The sequence below is a fragment of the Eriocheir sinensis genome, chromosome 1 (genome assembly GCF_024679095.1).
Source record: "Eriocheir sinensis breed Jianghai 21 chromosome 1, ASM2467909v1, whole genome shotgun sequence".
Classification (NCBI taxonomy): Eukaryota; Metazoa; Arthropoda; class Malacostraca; order Decapoda; family Varunidae; genus Eriocheir; species Eriocheir sinensis.
The window spans coordinates 20,440,804-20,459,812 of NC_066509.1; the positions used below are offsets into that span (position 1 = coordinate 20,440,804).

The 19,009-nt window shown below is 44.9% G+C and overlaps 1 protein-coding gene across 1 annotated transcript; it reads left to right on the plus strand.

Annotated features, from left to right (window-relative positions):
- Window positions 1-2,377: 2,377 nt before the first annotated feature.
- Window positions 2,378-3,112, plus strand: LOC127004005 (protein ZBED8-like). Its single transcript, XM_050871562.1, has one exon. The coding sequence runs from the start codon at window positions 2,378-2,380 to the stop codon at window positions 3,110-3,112; it is 735 nt and encodes a 244-aa protein (XP_050727519.1).
- The last annotated feature ends 15,897 nt before the right edge of the window (window positions 3,113-19,009 follow it).

The window sequence follows — 19,009 nt, forward strand, 5'->3', positions numbered from 1 at the left end:
GCCGCAGAAAACGTTACTGCTATCCAGGTGCCAGACTGGATGACATCACCGCAGCGTGCGATGATGTCACGAGAAATGCCGACCGAAACACCCTCTTTGTCATTCACGCGGGAATGAATGACGTAAAGACAACCCGTTCTGAGGAACTGCTTGAGAAATACCGCCACATGATTGGAATCCCCCCGAGGGTCGGTGCCGAATCTAGCTTTTACAGTAAAGCCTTCAGCACAAACAACAGACTTCAGTCCCTTTGCTCACAAGAAAACGTCCAGTTCGCTAATTTGTGGAACCATTTTTACTACGATTCAGACTTGTTCCTTCCTGATGGCATCCACTTAAACCCTGTTGGAGCAGCCCGTTTCGGGAGGCTGCTCTGTGACCAAGTGGCCCTTCGAAAGCCAAAAAACTCGGAGGCGAGAACACCAGCAGCTCCACCGTAAGGGAGCACTCAACCCGCAAAACCCCCGACTCGAATCACATTAAAGCTTGCTATGTAAACGCTTGTAGCCTACGTAACAAATTTGAAGACTTAGAAGTCCTTGCAGCTACAAATCATTATCACATCATCGGAGTCACAGAATCTTGGATAGACACTTCAAATAGAGATTTCATTGCGGAATATAGATTAACGGGTTATACCATCTTTAGTCATGAAATAGAGAACAGACAGGGTGGAGGCGCTATCTTTTATATCCACAACTCTCTCCATCCAGTATCCGTGAAAACAGATATTATAGCCAATAAATCTCATAAAATAGTAATTGGACTTATCTACAGACCGCCAAGGCAGACTCTTGATATCGACCAAGCATTAAGTGAATTATTATTAGAAACAAGTAGCAGTTACGAGGCAATAATTGTTGGGGACTTTAACTTGCCAGTGAAAAGATGGGGTGAACCGTTGAACTGTCATACAGGGCTCGACCTGTACACAAATTTACTAGAAAGTGATTTGCATCAACACGTTCAAGAACCGACTCGGGAAAATAATATACTTGACCTTATCTTTTCAACGACAGCTGATCTAGTTTACGAAGTAAATGTTGGTCCAATTTTTTGTTCAAGCGATCACCGAACAATCACATTCAGCATCAATATGAAAGAGAGTAAAGTATCTCCTAGTAAAGAAAAGGTGCCTGATTATCAGAGAGCGAATTTCGAAAGACTCCGATCAATTCTAAATAATTCTGACTGGACTGAAATCTCGGCTGAAACATATATTGATAAATCTTGGGGGGCCTTCACCACACTATTGAACAATGCCATAAGGATATGCGTACCCTATCGTAACAGACGTTCAGCTTTTAAGAAGAAACCCAAATGGTGGAATAACGAAATTCAAAATAGCCTATCTCTTAAAAAAATGCGAATACAGTAGATACGTATCAACTCAGAGTGAGGCTGACAAACTAGACTCGCAGCGTTTCTCAACCGGGGAAGAACCACGGGCCTTCGACCGGGGGGCCACGAGCGGACACCGAAAAATGCATAGGGGAAGAGGGTTTTTTTAAACAATTTGCCTGATATTTTTACACAGTGTTTAGGTTCGAAAATGGACAGACAGCTACGTCAAGTTTGGATTCACGAAGGTCATTCGAGATGGCGTGGACTGCGCGCAATGTCTGCACTGCTCAGTGGTGATGGCAAATGCATCACTACGTCCTTCCAAACTTTCAAACCATCGCGACAAGGTGCATCCCCAAAGGAAAGATGATAATATTGATGCTCTGTCTACGAAACGAGCACGGTACGACCGTGAAGCGACACTTCCAAAATTTGGATTAAAACCTGCTCTTCAATCCAGCTACGAAGTGGCATACCGAATTGAAGTGCAAGCCGCACACTATTGCTGAGGAACTTATCAAGCCATGTACAGAAAATGGTGGAACTGATGATCGGACCAGAGGCAAAAGAAAATCCAGCAAGTTTCGCTCTCTAATGACACGATCCGCCGACGGATTGATGACATAGCCGCTGATGTGCCGTCAAGTTTGCTGTGAAATCAAGCAAAGCACGCTCCAGGCTAGCCTTCAACGATGAGTCTACCGACACCGCTCTGGAGAGCCAGTTGATCGCCTTCGCTCGCTACGAGAAAGAAGGAAAGATGAAGGAAGAATTCTTATTCTGCAATACCCTGCCAACCACAACGACAGCAAAAGATGTCAAAGCCATCGTGGACTCTTTTATTGAAGTGAATGGACTCAGCTGGCAGAATTTCAAGCACATTTGTACTGATGGTGCCCCAGCGATGATTGGCGTTAAAGGAGGGTTCGTCACGCTTGTGAAGAATGAATGGCCCCCCGTGACGTCTTCCCACTGTTCACTACACCGATATGCTCTTGCGTCAAAAACTCTACCGCCGCGTTTGTTGGAAGTCATGGACGTTGCGGTCAAAGTGATCAACTTCATTCGTGCGAAGGCCAAAAATCATCGGCTCTTCCAACTTCTGGCCAACGAAATGGGAGCGCAACATGTGGGACTTCTGTTTTACACCAAAGTTCGTTGGCTATCGAGGGGGAAATGCCTCTCTCGGTTGTATGAACTCCGGTTGGAGACAGAAATTTTCCTGCGAGAGAACGAAAACAACCTCCATGTCCACTTCGACAATGAAGAGTTCGTCATGATGCTCGCCTACCTGGCCGATATATTCGGCCGACTCAAGGAAATGAAACAGTCTTTGCAAGGCCATGATGTGACAGTCAGTGACGTTCAAGACAAGCTTGCCGGACTGTCTGCTCGAATGGGAGTCTGGCAGGCACGAATCGAGGCTGGATCCACAGCCTCGTTTCCTTTCTTGGACGAGCATCTGCAGACGCAGAGGATTGAACTTCCCATCGGCATCAAAGATTGCATCATTGGACATCTCGACATTCTCTCCGCTGAGTTCAAATCTTATTTCGACGATGCTCCATTGGATGTTCCATGGCACAGAGACCCATTCAACACCGAAATTGAACCTACTGAAGACGAAGCAGAGGAGCTCGCAGAGTTGAAGGTCTCAAAAGCAATGAAGCTGGCCTTCAGTAACAGAAGACCTCTCCAGCTTCTGGTTGTCTGTTCAGGATGCATATCCACTACTCAGCAAGAAGGCATCCGAGATGCGTTCAATTAGCCACAATATACCTTTGCGAATCTGGATTTTCTGACCTGGCGACCATTAAAACGAAGTCCAGAAACCGTCTTGATGTTGGGAACGATATTCGCCTTGCTGTGTCCAAGACGGAGCCAGACATAAGAGGCCTCGTCACACGAGCCCAACAGCAAGTGTCTCATTGATTATATTGTTCAGCAAAATTTTTTACTTTGATTTATAATTTTAGTGACTGAATAAACAACATAAAACAAAATCTGCATTTTTTTTATTGAAGGGCAGGGGGCCACGAGTGTTAGCCACTCGGTGAGGGGGGCCATGGGCTATCAAAGGTTGAGAAACGCTGAACTAGAGTTAGACAGAATTCGCCGCGGAACCAAGAAATTAATAAAACGAACCAAGAAAAATCTTGAAGAATATATAGCGGAAACAAGTAAATTTAATCCTAAATAATTTTTTTAGCTATGTAAATAATAAAAAGTCACTCACTTGTGGTATCGGACCGCTTGCTAATGAAAATGGTAACCACACGAACGATGAAAATGAAATGGCTACAATCCTAAATAACTTTTTCGCATCCGTATTTACCGACGAAGATTGTTTATCACCTCAACCGCCGGAGGTTAGAAGGACCGAAAAGATGTTAAGTGGCGTGCTAATCGTAGAAAGTGACATTTTACGCACAATTGAAACGATTAAAGTAAGCAAAGCTCCTGGTCCAGACAAAATTACCCTAGGGTCTTAAAAGAAATCAAACATCAAATTTGTAAACCGCTCTCCATCATATTCAATAAATCTTTAACAGCTGGAAAAGTTCCGTCGGATTGGAAACTTGCAAATGTCACACCAATTTTCAAAAAGGGAGACAAGTCTCATCCAGGAAACTATCGACCAATTAGCCTGACATCGATTTTTTGTAAGTTAATGGAGACTATCATTCGGGACAATATGGTGAAATCATTCGAAGAAAATAATATAATAAATAATTTGCAGCATGGCTTCCGTAGTAAACGTTCATGTTTGACTAACTTACTCGATTTTTTTCATTATATTTTTGAGGTGTTTGATGAAAGCAGATCAGTAGATATCATATATCTGGATTTTCAAAAGGCATTTGATAAGGTCCCCCACCAACGATTGCTCAGCAAACTATTGGCGCACGGTATCTCGGGTAACATTCACAATTGGCTTGCGGACTAGCTGTCTGAGCGGAAACAGAGAGTAGTTCTAAATGGTGTTACATCTAACTCGCTCGATGTCAGAAGCGGCGTACCTCAAGAATCAGTGCTTGGCCCCATGCTCTTCTTAATTTATGTTAAAGATATCTATGATGGGCTCATTTGCAAAGTATCAAAATTTGCTGATGACACAAAAATTGCTAGTAAAGTAACTGCGACACTCGACGAAGAAGCTTTACAATCAGATCTTGATCGACTTGCACAGTGGGCCAATCAATGGCAAATGAAATTTAACGTTGACAAATGTAAAGTGTTGCACATCGGAAAAAATAACAATCGCGTTCAGTACGTAATGAATGGCCAACAACTTTCAGCAGTAAGTAAAGAAAAGGATCTTGGAATCACTATATCAAGCGATTTAAAGCCCGGTCTGCATTGTTCAGAGGTAGTTAAAACTGCAAACAAATTGGTTGGGTTCATCGGACGACTCTTTAATAATAAATCGGAAAAGTAATATTAAAACTGTATAATTCGCTGGTTCGACTCCATCTAGAGTAGCTGCTGTGTACAGTTTTGGTCTCCCTATTACAGAAAAGTCGTAGAAAACTTAGAACGGGCTCAACGGAGAACAAAAATTATTCCTAGGTTGAGAAATTTATTCTATGAACAAATGCTTAAAGAAATAAATTTATTCAGGCTATCAAGACGAAGAATGCTAGGCGATCTAATATAAATGTTTAAAATGTTTAAAGGATTCAGTGATATTAATGCGGAAGATTACTTTACAATTGATCGATCAAATAGAACAAGAAGAAATCAGAATTTGAGGATAAGTGGTAAAAGATTATCGTCGCACGAAGCTAAACACTTCTTCTTCAATCGAGTTGTTAATGTTTGGAACTCTCTACCATGTAATGTCGTTGATAGTACAACAGTTACGGCCTTCAAGAATAGATTAGACAAGTACTTTGAATCCAACCAGCAGCTAAGATATTACTCATTGTCGTAATAACGTTAAGTTCTTTCGAATACTGGTGTCCTTGTCCGTTTTTATCGCCCGGTTAGTGGTAGCAGTAATGGCAGTTCTTTCCTCTTTCCTACATAAATTCCATGCAGTTTTTCCATGCTGCATGGTTCTTTTTCCTTTCCTGCCAGTTTTGGCTGGAGGGATGGGAGGTTGGAGAGGAGCCTTCGCCTTTGCTGTCCTTCACCTTCCACCTTTGATTAGATAGTTAGTATAGGTTGTCACAAATAGCCTCGTAAAGACCAGCAGGTCTGCTGTTGTTTGTTCTTACTTTGTACATCTTTCTGTTCTTACCCTCTCCTCCCTTCTCCTCTTCTCTCCCCTTCTCCTCCAAACTTATTTCTTCCTTGATACTGACCCACCTGGTTTTCCTCCTCTTTTTCTCCTTCCTCCTTTTTCTCCTCCTCCTCCTCCTCCTCTTCCTCCTCCTCCTCCTCCTCCTCCTCCTTTTCCTCCTCCTCCACCCTGCGCCATTTGCCTTCCCCATTAACACATGAAATGTAACCAGCCCCGTCCAATCCCATTTCTCTCTCTCTCTCTCTCTCTCTCTCTCTCTCTCTCTCTCTCTCTCTCTCTCTCTCTCTCTCTCTCTCTCTCTCTCTCTCTCTCTCTCTCTCTCTCTCTCTCTCTCTCTCTCTCTTGTCCCTTCTTCCCTCCTTCCCTCCGTTCCTTCCTCCCTCCCTCCTCACCTTCCATCTTCACATCCTTCAGTTTAAATCCCCTCCCTCCCTCCCTCCCTCATCGCCTCCCCTTCCCCCCTCCCTCCCCTCCCCTTCTCTCCCCTTACCCGCAGGAAACACCCCAACTTTCCCCCCTTAGTCTGTTTCTGGCCTTGTGGTGTAGTGGTTAGCATAGCCGCCTCTAGAGCGGAAGACTCGGGTTCGAGTCCCGGCAAGGTCAAAATCGTGGTGTAACTTATTTTCTATTATTATTTTTACTATTATTATTATTATTATTATTATTATTATTATTATTATTATTATTATTATTATTATTGTTATTATTGTTATTATTATTATTATTAGCATTACTGTTATTATTGTTATTTTATTATTATTATTGTTATTATCATTATTATTATTATTATTATTATTATTATTATTATTATTATTAGTATTATTATTATTATTATATTTATTTTTCGTTATTAATCATTTAGATAAAGAAAACTAAACGAAGCTCTATTAAGGTCCTTGTCTCGGCAGCTTCACACAACGCTCGTCAGAGGTCGCTGTGTTAAGGTCGTGGCTTTTCAAGGCTTGGGTCGGTGTCCTCAGACGCGTCCGCGTCACGTCCACTACTTCCAAAGGCCGGAAAGTAGAGTAATCGGGTTCTTATGAGTGTTTTTTTTTTCACGTACATGTTGCAGAAGCTTCGTGAAACGTCATAAACGGGCTTTTTATTACTGATGGATTTTTTTCGTTTGCTTTTGCTTCATGAGCTGCTTCCCTTAATGTAAGAAACACAACCCATGAAGGTGCCCACGACTCCCTCGAAAGCCTCGCAAGTGTGTCTGCCGCGGCGCCGATGTGTTTATTAACAAGACCGGATGCTCCTCCCTCCCTCCCTTCCTCCCTCCTCCTCCCTCATTCTTATCATCTATACTCTCTATCTATCCATCTATTTATCCATCTATCCTTCCTATTTTTCCATATTGTATTATAGAGTGAGTAAGATGAAGCAAATGAACTTAGAGAAGAACGAAGTGACGCAGACGTACAGAAAAGAAGAAAAAAAACAGTCAAGAAAGTAGCAGACATAAGCTGATTATAAACAAAAAAGCGACACGAAAGAATAACTCTGCATTACTCAACTTATTTTAATAAAAGACCCACCCTACAGGAACTTAACGACTCAAGGCTGGAGGCTGCAGAACGCTTAGACTCAGACATTACTATTATTTCCGATTGGGGAAAGAGGAACCTGGTGTCCTTCAACGCCTCAAAAACACAGTTTCTCCACCTATCCACTCAGCTCGGTGGGACGACCTGAGGATGCACTTTTCCGATTTCCCGTAGAATGATTACTTCTTCCAGGACAGAGACCCCTCTGTGTGTACCCAGCGCATCACAGAGGTGACTGTCTCTGGAATGGAGGCATACATTCCACGTACTTTCTCTACTCCTCATGCTAAAAAGCCTTGGTTTAGTCACGCTTGTTTTCGTGCTGTCAAAGATAGAGAGGCAGCTCACAAAAGGTACCAGAGCCTTCGAACCCCCGCTAATCATGATCTACACATTTCTGCCCGGAATCGTGCCAAATCTATTCTCCGACTTACCAAAAACTCCTTCGTTGATAGGAAATACCAAAACCTTGCTTTTTTTTCTAATTCTACCCGTGACTTCTGGCATCTAGCCAAGAAACCTCTCCAACATCCTCATCTATCCTATCCTGTCCTACCACACGTATATTACTAATAGTAGTGGTAGTAGACAGACACCCTCGCCATAGACCGCCAGGTCTTCTGGTGTCTGTTTTTCCTATGTATTCCTATGTATAACTTCACTTCCTCATCTTTCCCTCCTCTCCTTAGTCCTGACGGCAGCACCGCCATCTCATCTATCTCTAAGGCTGAACTCTTCTCCCAAACTTTCTCTAAAAACTCCAATCTGGACGATTTTGGGCATATTCCTCCTACGCACCCCCCCTCTGATTCCTTTATGCCTGTTATCAAGATTCTTAAGAATGATGTTTTCTATGCCCTCTCTGGCCTCACTCCTCAGAAGGCTTATGGACCTGATGGAGTGCCTCCTTTTGTGCTTCCGTGCTGACACCCTGCCTGGTCAAACTCTTTCGCCTCTGCCTGTCAACATCTACCTTTCCTTCCTGCTGGAAGTATGTCTTCATACAGCCTGTGCCTAAGAAGGGTGACCGCTCCAATCCCTCAAACTACCGTCCTATAGCTTTGCTTTCTTGTCTATCTAAAGCTTTTGAATCAATCCTTAACCGGAAGATTCAAAAGCACCTACTGCCTCAGCCTCAGTTTACCCTGCCCCAACCCAGTTGACCCTGCCCCAGCCTCGTTTGACCCTGCCCCAGCCTCAGTTGACCCATCCCCAGCCTCAGTTGACCCTGCCCCAGCCTCAGTTGACCCTGCCCCAGCCTCGGGGGTACACGTGTGTCAGCTTGCTCTCAGTGTTTCGACGCTTTGGCTCTCCTTATCTGCTACCCAGCGGTTCCTGACGCTGTTCTGTTGCTGTAGTGCTGCTGCAGTGACTGAACTACTACTACTACTACCGAACACTCTGCTCTGCTAAGTGTTATTTCTGATACATTACATTCCATCACCCTCACCCTAACACACCTGCTCTCCCTCGCTGTACTAACCCCATACATCTCACAACTTCACAGTGGTGCACAAGCTCCTTCTAAACGTCCTACACGTTTTTTTTACTATTTATTTTCCAGGAACTGTCTATATTAGATATTGTTTCAGGCTCTAATTGTCCTTGATAAACGAAAAGTTCCAGGCCACCAGATGACACCCCGCTCGCCGGCCGTATTCCCCTGGGACCCTTTGTTTCAATACGCTCAGCGGAAGGATCAGCCAATATGCCCTCAAATTTGAAACGTTGTTTGAATTGTGGTCTTCGCCAAGCTCCGCAGTACTTTAGGACAAGTAACGGGGCAAGCGAGACTTGCCGTTTCTACGTCAAGGCAGGGCAAGATGAAAGACAAATCAAGCACCTGGAATCCACGATCCACTCGTTAACACGAGACATTAAATATTTGGCGGAGCGAGTCACAGAATGTCGCAGGATTCCTGCTCATCTATTCGCGGGGGTACCTCACCCCCCCTTCCTTCCACCCTGATCCTCCCCATACAGTGCCTTCTCCCTTCATTTATCCCTCCCCTGCATCTCCCCTTCCTCTCTACTCCATCCGTCCTTCTCCCTCTCCTCACCCACCATATTTCCCTTCCTTTCTGCCTCCATGACTCTCAGTCTCATTCATCCTCCCCTCTCCCCTTTTCGCCACCTCTTCCCCCCCTTCCGTCTCTTCCTGCTCTTCCTCGCATTCTCTCTCCATGTCCTCCATCACATCACCTCCCCCCTCCTCTGCTGCCGCTACCTCCCCCGCCTCCTCCTCCTTCTCCCCCTCTGTCCCCTCCTCCTCCCCCCCCCCTTCTTTCCCCTCCTCCCCGCCTTCCCCACCACCTCCTCCGCCACTTCCCCCCACCTCAGCCACCTCCTCCTTTCCCCTTCTCCTTCGACGTCATCCCCTCCTCCCCACCACCTCCTCCACCACCTCCGCCACCGCCTCAGCCACCTCCTCCTCTCCCCCTTCCCCTTTGACGTCATCCCCCTCCTCTCTCCTCCCACTCATTGTCCTCCTCCTCCTCCTCCTCCTCCTCCTCCCCTGTTGCCGCCCCTCCTCCTCCTCCTGTAGCAGCTTCCCTTCCGTCTACTGACACAGTTTCTAAGAGGAGAGTCCTGGTGGTTGGGGACTCTCAAGTCAGGTTCTTTGACAGGTACTTTTGTTCAAGGGATAAGGAAAATAGGCTTCGAGTGTGCTTTCCCGGGACAGGCATCCAGTACGTATCTGACAGAATGGAGGAAATTTTAGTAGGGGAGGGGACAACCTATCGTTTTCTGCAGTTTCGGTGGTAGTGACATCGGTGGAGTGGGTAGTGAAGAGATATTTCGCCGCTTCAGGGAATCGTTCGCTAAAGTGAGAGACTTCGGAGGGGTGCCAGCCGTTTGTGGTGTTTTGCCGAGGAGGGGTAGGTGAGGATGCCTTTCAGAGCCTTAGCAGTAAACAGCAGGCTGGCGGTCCACTGTAAACGAAATGGTTGTCTTTTCCTTGATAACTGGGACCTCTTCAACGATAAAGGCACCTTGTATGCCAAGGATGGCGTGCACCTGTCACTCCAGGAGGTGAAGGTTCTCGCAGAGTCCCTCGAGCGATCACTTAGCACCCTGCAGGATTTTTTAGAGTAGGCGAGGGGGGAGGGCCTGTCATCAGTGGCTATGCATCGCAGACTGGGACTAGGAGCCGCAGGAGTGATCGAAAGGATATAAGAAAGGATGGACTAACGGTTTATTACACCAACAGTAGGAGTCTCAGGAACAAAATAGATCTACTGAGGGGGAAAGCATGTGTCGAGAAATTCGACATTATAGCTATCACGGAAACATGGGTGGATACTGCAAACAAAAACTTCATGTCGGAGTATGAAATAGATGGTTGTCAGATGTTTCACAAAGATAGAAAGGGAAGAAGGGGAGGAGGGGTGGTACTTTATGTTAAAGACACACTTAAATGTTCCACTAACAACTCTGTTCAAACAAATGGCGACTCAGAATCAGTTTGGGTGGACGTCCACAAAGGGAAAGACAAACTAATTATAGGGGTTCTTTACAGGCCTCCCAACCTTTGCATGAAGGACACTGATATATTACTGCAAGAGGTAGGCAGGGCGAGAAGAGGCAAAAATGTCTGCATTATGGGGGATTTCAACTATAGGAATATAGACTGGGAAGGCGTGGTGAGTGATCTAGAATCTGAGGATTATCTGAAAGTAGTTCAATATAATTTTCTCAAGCAGACAGTAACTGAGCCCACCAGAGGTAACAACATTCTAGACTTGGTCTTACCTAGCACCGTGAATATGATCAGCGAGCTAGATGTTGGGGGAGAATTAGGTGACAGTGATCACAAGGAAATTAGGTTTGAATTAGACTGGGCGGTGACCCATGAACTCAACCCTGTGTTGGTGCCTGACTTTAGAAGAGCTGATTATGAGGGCTCAGAAGACACCTTGAGGAGGTAAATTGGGGAACCTAAGGGCTGGATGAGGGCCAGATCTCAGGGCTGGAACCGGAAGACAGGTGAACCATATAGAAATGAGCTACAATAATTTAGGTAGAGTAATTGCATAGGGTCAGAGACATCATATCCCTTAACAAGAACTTAGAAAGGAAAGGAACGAGTCTGCTGGTCGCAGACTCAAGCATGAATAGGCTCGATGAGAGGAATTTATAGGAAAATAAAGAACGGAGAAACCCAACTCAGGGGTAGGTATGTTGAGCTATCCAGGTTGGTGAAGAACAACACCCGCCTAGCAAAAATAAATTATAAGATTAGAGTAGCAAACGAGGTCAAGAGCGATCCCGAGGGCTTATTCAAATTGTACAGAACGAAAACAAGGAACAGAATTGGACCGATGAAAACAAACACGGACGAGCTCGTTGAGAATGGAGAAGATATGAGTCAAATGATGAATGACTATTTCCTCTCAGTTTTCACGCAGGAAAATCTAACATCCATTCCGGAGAGAGTTCTGGTATATGAGGGCGAAGAGAACGACAAGTTGAGGGATGTGATCATCGCTAGGCAAGTAGTCCAGGATGAGATTGGTAGGTTGAAGAAAAACAAATCGCCGGGCCCAGACGAAGTATTCCCAAGGGTTCTGAAAGAGTGCAAGGAGGTCCTTAGTGGCCCTCTTACCGATTTCTTTCAGATGTCGGTAAATTATGGGTATGTGCCCAATCAATGGAAAGTAGCTAATGTGACGCCGATTTTCAAAAAGGGAGACTAGTCAGCCACCTCAAATTATCGCCCATTTAGCTTAACATCAGTTGTAAGAAAGATGTTGGAACCAATTATAGCCGGGAGTATTCGGAACCATCTAAAAAAGCGTAGTTTAATTCATGATTCACAGCATGGGTTCACAAAGGGTAGGTCTTGCCTTACTAACCAGCTGTCCTTTTACACTAAAGTAATCGAGGCGGTTGACCGAGATGAAAACTATGACATATTGTATCTAAATTTCAGTAAAGCGTTCGACAAAGTCTCTCATCACCGGCTATTACTAAAATTAGAGGCTCACGGCGTAGATCGGAAAGTTTTGAACTGGATCAGGGCGTGGGTTAGTGGTAGGAGGCAGAGAGTGCAAATCAATGGTAAAAATTCTGAATGGGGCAGTGTTACGAGTGGAGTCCCACAAGGGTCGGTGCTGGGTCCTCTGCTTTTTATTATTTACATTAATGACTTGGACACATAAATTAGTAGTGATGTCAGTAAGTTCGCAGATGATACCAAGAGCGGTAGAGTAATCCAATCAGACAGGGACGCTACCGTTCTCCAGGATGAGCTTGACAGACTATATGATTGGGGGGGGAAGTGGCAGATGGAATTCAATGTCGGGAAGGGTAGCATTTTGAGTGTAGGCAAGAATAACCACTTACACAACTACTCCTTAAATGACACTCCTCTAAGCAGGTCTGGGCGTGAGAGAGACTTAGGAGTCCTAGTGAGCGCTGACCTCCGTCCTAGGGCTCAATGCATTAAGGCTAAAAATCGGGCAAACAGAGTACTGGGTTTCATCTCAAGGAGTGCAAGTAATAGGAGCGCTGAAGTCATCCTCAAACTTTACTTAGCACTAGCTAGACATCATCTCGATTATTCAGCTCAGTTCTGGTCCCCTTACAATAGAATGGATATACAGATGTCAGAATCTGTACAGAGGAGGATGACAAAGATGATTCAGGGGGTGAGAAACTTGCCTTATGAAGACAGGCTGAAGGATTTAAATCTGCAATCTATAGAAAGGCGAAGGTTGCGAGGAGACTTGATCAGAAGTCTATAAATGGATGAAGGGCTTTAATAAAGGGGATGTCAATAAGATTTTGATAGTTAAAGAACCAGGTAGGACGAGTGGCAATGGTTTTAAGTTAGACAAATTCAGATTCAACAAAGACATAGGTAAGAATTAGAGTGGTGGACGAATGGAACAGGCTCGGGAGCCATGTTGTGGGTGCCAATACCGTAGATACATTCAAGAAGAGGTTAGATAAAGCCATGGATGGTGAGGTAAGGTGGGATTGAGTGTACAGGAGCTGAATTGTATAGGCCAACCGGCCTCTTGCAAACTCCTTGCGTTCTTATGTTCTCATGTTCTAATGACCTTCTATCTGATCGCCAGTATGGGTTCCGCAAGGGGCGTTCTACTGGTAATCTCCTTGTCTTCATAACTGATTCTTGGTCATCCTCTCTCAGCTGTTTCGGTGAAACCTTTGCTATTGCGCTGGACGTATCAAAAGCCTTTGATAGGGTCTGGCACACATCTTTGCTATCCAAACTACCCTCCTACGGTTTCTATCCTTCTCTCTGTACCTTTATATCAAGTTTCCTTTCTGACCGTTCTATTTCTGCTGTGGTAGATGGTCACTTCTTCCCCTAAACCTATTAATAATGGTGTTCCGCAGGGATCTGTCCTATCTCCCACTCTCTTTCTGTTGTTCATTGATGATCTTCTTTCCAAAACGAACTGTCCTATCCCTTCTTACGCCGATGACTCTACTCTGCATTACTCAACTTCTTTTAATAGAAGACCCACCCAACAGGAACTAAATGATTCCAGGCTGGAGGCGGCAGAGCGCTTAACCTCAGATCTTACTATTATTTCCGATTGGGTCAAGAAAAACTTGTTGTCCTTCAGCGCCTCATAAACACAGTTTATCCACCTATCCACTCGACACAACCTTCCAAACAACTATCCCCTATTCTTTGACAACACTCAGCTATCACCTTTTTCAACACTAAACATCCTCGGTCTATCCTTAACTCAAAATCTCAAATGGAAACTTCATATCTCTTCTACTGAATCAGCTTCCTCGAGGCTGGGCGTTCTGTACCGTCTCCGCCAGTTCTTCTCCCCCGCACAGTTGCTATCCATTTACAGGGGCCTTGTCCGCCCTCGTATGGAGTATGTATCTCACGTGTGTAGGGGCTCCACTCACACAACTCTCCTGGACAGAGTGGAGTCTAAGGCTCTTCGTCTCATCAGATCTCCTCCTCTTACTGATAGTCTTCTACCTCTTAAATTTCGTAGCCATGTTGCCTCTCTTTCTATCTTCTATCGATATTTTCATGCTGACTGCTCTTCTGAAATTGCTAACTTCATGCCTCCGCCCCTCCCGCGGCCTCGCCACACACGACTTTCTACTCAAGCTCATCCCCTTACTGTCCAAATTCCTTACGCAAGAGTAAACCAGCATCTTCACTCTTTCATCCCTCACGCTGGTAAACTCTGGAACAATCTTCCTTCATTTGTTTTTCCTCCTGCCTACGACTTGAACTCTTTAAAGAGGAGGGTATCAGGACACCTCTCCTCCCGAAATTGACCTATCTTTCGGCCACTCCTCTAACTCTTTTTACGAGCAGTGAGTAGCTTGCTTTTTCACATCTGTTACCTTTTTATGCCCTTGAACTGCTCCTCTGCTGTGAAAAAAAAAAAAAATATATATATATATATATATATATATATATATATATATATATATATATATATATATATATATATATATATATATATATATATATATATTGTGTGTGGTTCCAAGATATTGTGAAGATCTTTCATCAATGAATAGTTCAATAACATTGAATTTAATTTAATTGAAATACTTTATGTTGATTTAACATAATACAGTAAAATACTAAGGCATTATAAATATGTTTCATTTTACTTGGGGGTCGAAATAGGTTTAGAGAATATTGTAGGAAAATGTCTTCATCATACTTTAATTACATTGGTACCCATGGAAATGAAGACTCTCTCACAATGATTTCCATAGACAGTACAAAAGGAGGGCGGTTATGACAGCAAGACATACATACTGCATATCTGTCATAAACCTGACCAACGAGATGGTCTACGACTAAAATGACTTACTGTTACCACAACTCTGTCTTCTCTGCGTGCTTGCAGGACATTTATAAACTTTGTATCCCCTCTCTGGCCTGTTGCTACAGCCGAAGGCTAGGCAGCAATGCATTGGTACAGTAAAAGTAGCCGAATCCGCTTCCAAAATAGGTAAAATTATGTTTTATTACCTCAGTTCAAAGTCGGCGGTGTTCGAGGGCCAATAATAGCGCCCAGCAGCCTTATACACAGGGCCGCTTATATCGGGTCTCTCTCTATCTAGAGACTCTAAATTAGACAGCGTGTGTGTGTGTGTGTGTGTGTGTGTGTGTGTGTGTGTGTGTGTGTGTGTGTGTGTGTGTGTGTGTGTGTGTGTGTGTGTGTGTGTGTGTGTGTGTGTGTGTGTGTGTGTGTGTGTGTGTGTGTGTGTGTGTGTGTGTGTGTACCCGGGTACTGAATTAGAACTGAGAATATACTAAACAAGGGAAGGGAACAGAACGGAAGGGAAGGGCAGGGAAGAGAAGGGAAGATAAGGGGTGGGAAGGCCTGGGAATAGCTCGTCAGGTGTAACAAGCAACTATTTGCAATCCAGGAAAAGAATGGTCCAGTTCAAGCTAACATCATATGGTGCAGTGACAGTATTCCTCCTCACATTCGAAGGGGAACAAGAAGTGGTGAAAAAATGAAAGCGAAGTAAGAAAAATAGAACATCAACAAAGAATGGTCCAATTCAGCCAAAGAGGTAACGGTGCAGTGACACTATTCCTTCACGTCCCACGCCTTGGAGTAGCAATGTGAAAATCGTAAACAGTAAACTCAGCAAGGCCTCGGCACACGCAGAACACCGATTTAGTTCAACACACAAGCCGTTCAGGAGGAGTTTATGAGGTGTGTTTGCCGCTTAACGCCCTGATAAGTCCCCAGTTGGCGCACGCGTGACCAGAGAAACTTGAATGGAAATTGAAGCCTGTTCTTAATGAGCCTGAGAGGTGTTTGAATGTCTTTAGAATATTAATGATTTCCGATTCAGCGTACATGACCTCTCTTTTGGCCACTCTTCTCTGCTTTTTATTATAGGAGCAGTACTAAGGAGCATTTTTGTTTTTATTTTTTTTATTTCATTTGATTTTTATTTATTTTTATTTGTTTTATCGAATTTATTTATTTTATTTATTTTATTTACTGTTAAAAAATGTCAGATGTCAGAATGCTCCTTTTTGTTTTATTTGTTGCTGAGAACGTAACTCACCTGTAACCCGCCTACAGGCGGTGGCCGAACTGGTAGCGTACTGGGCCCACATTCACCGCGTGATGGACGACGCGGGTTCGAATCCCCACGCTACCACTCGGATTTTTCAGTCACCGCCGAGTGGCTTAAAACTACCCACATGCTGCCCTGAAGACCACTCATCAACCCGGACTCTAGAGGAAGCCGTCCAAGCGGATCAAGAACGAGTTCCGGGGGGCAGCATGAGCCAATGCAAGATGGCGCCACTATAAACACTCGCCTGCGCCAGAACGGGTGGGCCGACCATCAGGCCCCACCTGGAAGAAGCCTTGGGCCGACCATCAGGCCCCACCAGGAAGATGCCTACCGGCGCAACAGGCAACGACGTAAAAAAAAAAAAAAATGCTTCTCCTACCTGTTGTGTCTAAGACGAACACATCCCCACCTCTCTTATCCCACCATTTAGGAGTTATCAAGTCAATAACACTTATTTTGCTTGTTATTTTTTTTATTAACAACCATACCTGTCAAACCTCATCCATACAGGTGGATTATTAAATCAAACTCTGAATTTTATTTCTCATGTTTTTTGCTCAGTTGAACACAATCACACCTCTGTGGCCTCTTGTATATAGGTGTGTAATCAAGTCAAACTCCATCTGTTTGTTACCTGTTTGTTGCCTTAATTAATAACACAACCAACACAGCTCCATGCATTCAGGTGTGATATTACATAAGAACCCTCCCCCCCCCCCCCCACACACACACACACATACACACACTTTTTTTCCCTGCACTTAAATTCATTGCAGAATCAAAAAACACCACATGTGGAACCTTATCCGTGATTATTTCTTTCAGGTGTGTGTGTTATTAACTAAGAATTTCCCACTTCCTTTATGACCACTTAACATTGTTGCCACACAGAAAATAGCTACCTCGCCTGTCCCATCTCATCCATGAGTAACCCATCCAGGTGTTCTGGGGAAAGCCAGCAGAACCTCTTATGTATTGTAAGACCCAAACACCACCTTCAGCCACTATCACCACCACCACCACCACCTCCACCATGCCCAGTGATTTTCAACGCATGAACATTCAGTCTTCACTTCCTGTACCTGCCAACTGTTTAATTGTCCGAAAACATCACCTGGCACCGGGACGAGAACTGTGGCCGTGTTGGCTTTAAGAGGGACAGATAAGTTGAAGGAAGAAGAGGAGGACGAGGAGGAGCAGGAGTATACCCTTAGGTAATTATGCCTTAGCAACGGGAACAGAAGAGCACAAAGAGGCGGTGAAACATTAAGGGAACATCACCACTTTACTCCGCCCAAAGTGTTGCGTTGGTGTGTTGCGGTGAAGTACAGCTTACGTCACTAACCACTGATACCACCACTAACACTTTTCCTTAGGCTGCTACTTTCTTCCTCCTTTTTAATCCAACCTTGTTCTCTCTCTCCCTTCCTCTCTCCTTCCCTTACTCTTATCCTCTTTCCTCCTCTTTCTTCCTCTTATCCTCCACTGTATGTCCTGCCTTACCTCTCCGCTTCCCCCCTCTCTTCCCCTCTCTCCTCTCTTACCTCCTCTCTTGCCTCCCTCTATCCTTGACTGGAAAGGGTGTCGTCTGGATGCTTTACCAACACTAGAAGTGTCTTCATACTGTCAGGACAAAAGAGGTGTTATGATAGCAGTAACACTCGCTTTTAGACGCTAACACCGCTGAAATGTTACCGCTGCCACCACTGCCACCACCAGGGTCTTTCATCACTATCATCACTAACCTCATATTCATCACCATTAACCTTCAAACCGTCACTATCACAACATACATACTATCACACACCATCGTATATTTAAATCCCCTTCGTCTTTTTTTTCCGCAAGTCACACACACTGGTTGGAAGAAAAAGGAATAGGAAAGTGGAAGGAGCAGGAGGAGAAGGGAAGGAGGAGAGTGGAAGGAGGAGTATGAAGGGGAGAAGAATGAGGGTGGAAGGAGGAGGAGAAGGGAAGGAGGGTGCAACGAGGAGGAGCAGGAGGAGGAGGAGGAGGAGGAGGAGGAGGAGGGTGCGACGAGGAGGAGGAGGAAGAGGGGGAGGGAAGGAACACACCTCGCACGCACGCCTTTACCTCTCGTATTGCGCTGCAAGCGCCATCATATATTTTCTTCGCCAACTCTTGTCACGGACTTGGCCTTTCTCTCCTTGCACCGCCTCGCGCGCCGCTCCAGGCACGCCAAAGTGCCTCTCCCGCGGCCCAACGAGCCCGCCCATCGCCGCCAAGGTTATCGCCGCCACGGCCTCCCTCACGCCCGTCCCCGAAGAAAACGAGGTGGGCCAGGTTTCCTTTACGTTGGTTTGTCAAGGTCACACTCAGCCAAGTGAACGCAGTCTCCTCTGTTTAAGCTTGTCAAGGGAAAGAAAACGACACCACACGAAGTTCTTTTCCATCACTCATAGTAGTTTAATGTTGTGGCTCATAACCGTCACGTTGGTTTAAGAAGTCAAGGTCATACACGCAGCCAAGCGACCTCAGCCTCCCATAAACTTGTCGGGGGAATGAAAACGACACCACGTTCTTTTACTCCACTCACTGGTTTTAAGTTAGTTGCTCATAATTATTACGTTGTTTTAAGAAGTCAAGGTCACACTCACATCCAAACAACCTCAACTCCACTTAGGCTGGTCGGGGGGAAGAAAATGTCACACCAAGTTAGTTTCCTTTACTTTCTCTCGCAGTCTGGTTTTAATAAAGTAAGTGTTGTTTGCTTAGGAAGTCAAGGTCACTCTCAGTCAAGCGACCTCAGCCTCCCCTCAAGCTTGTCTGGGAAAAAAAAAAC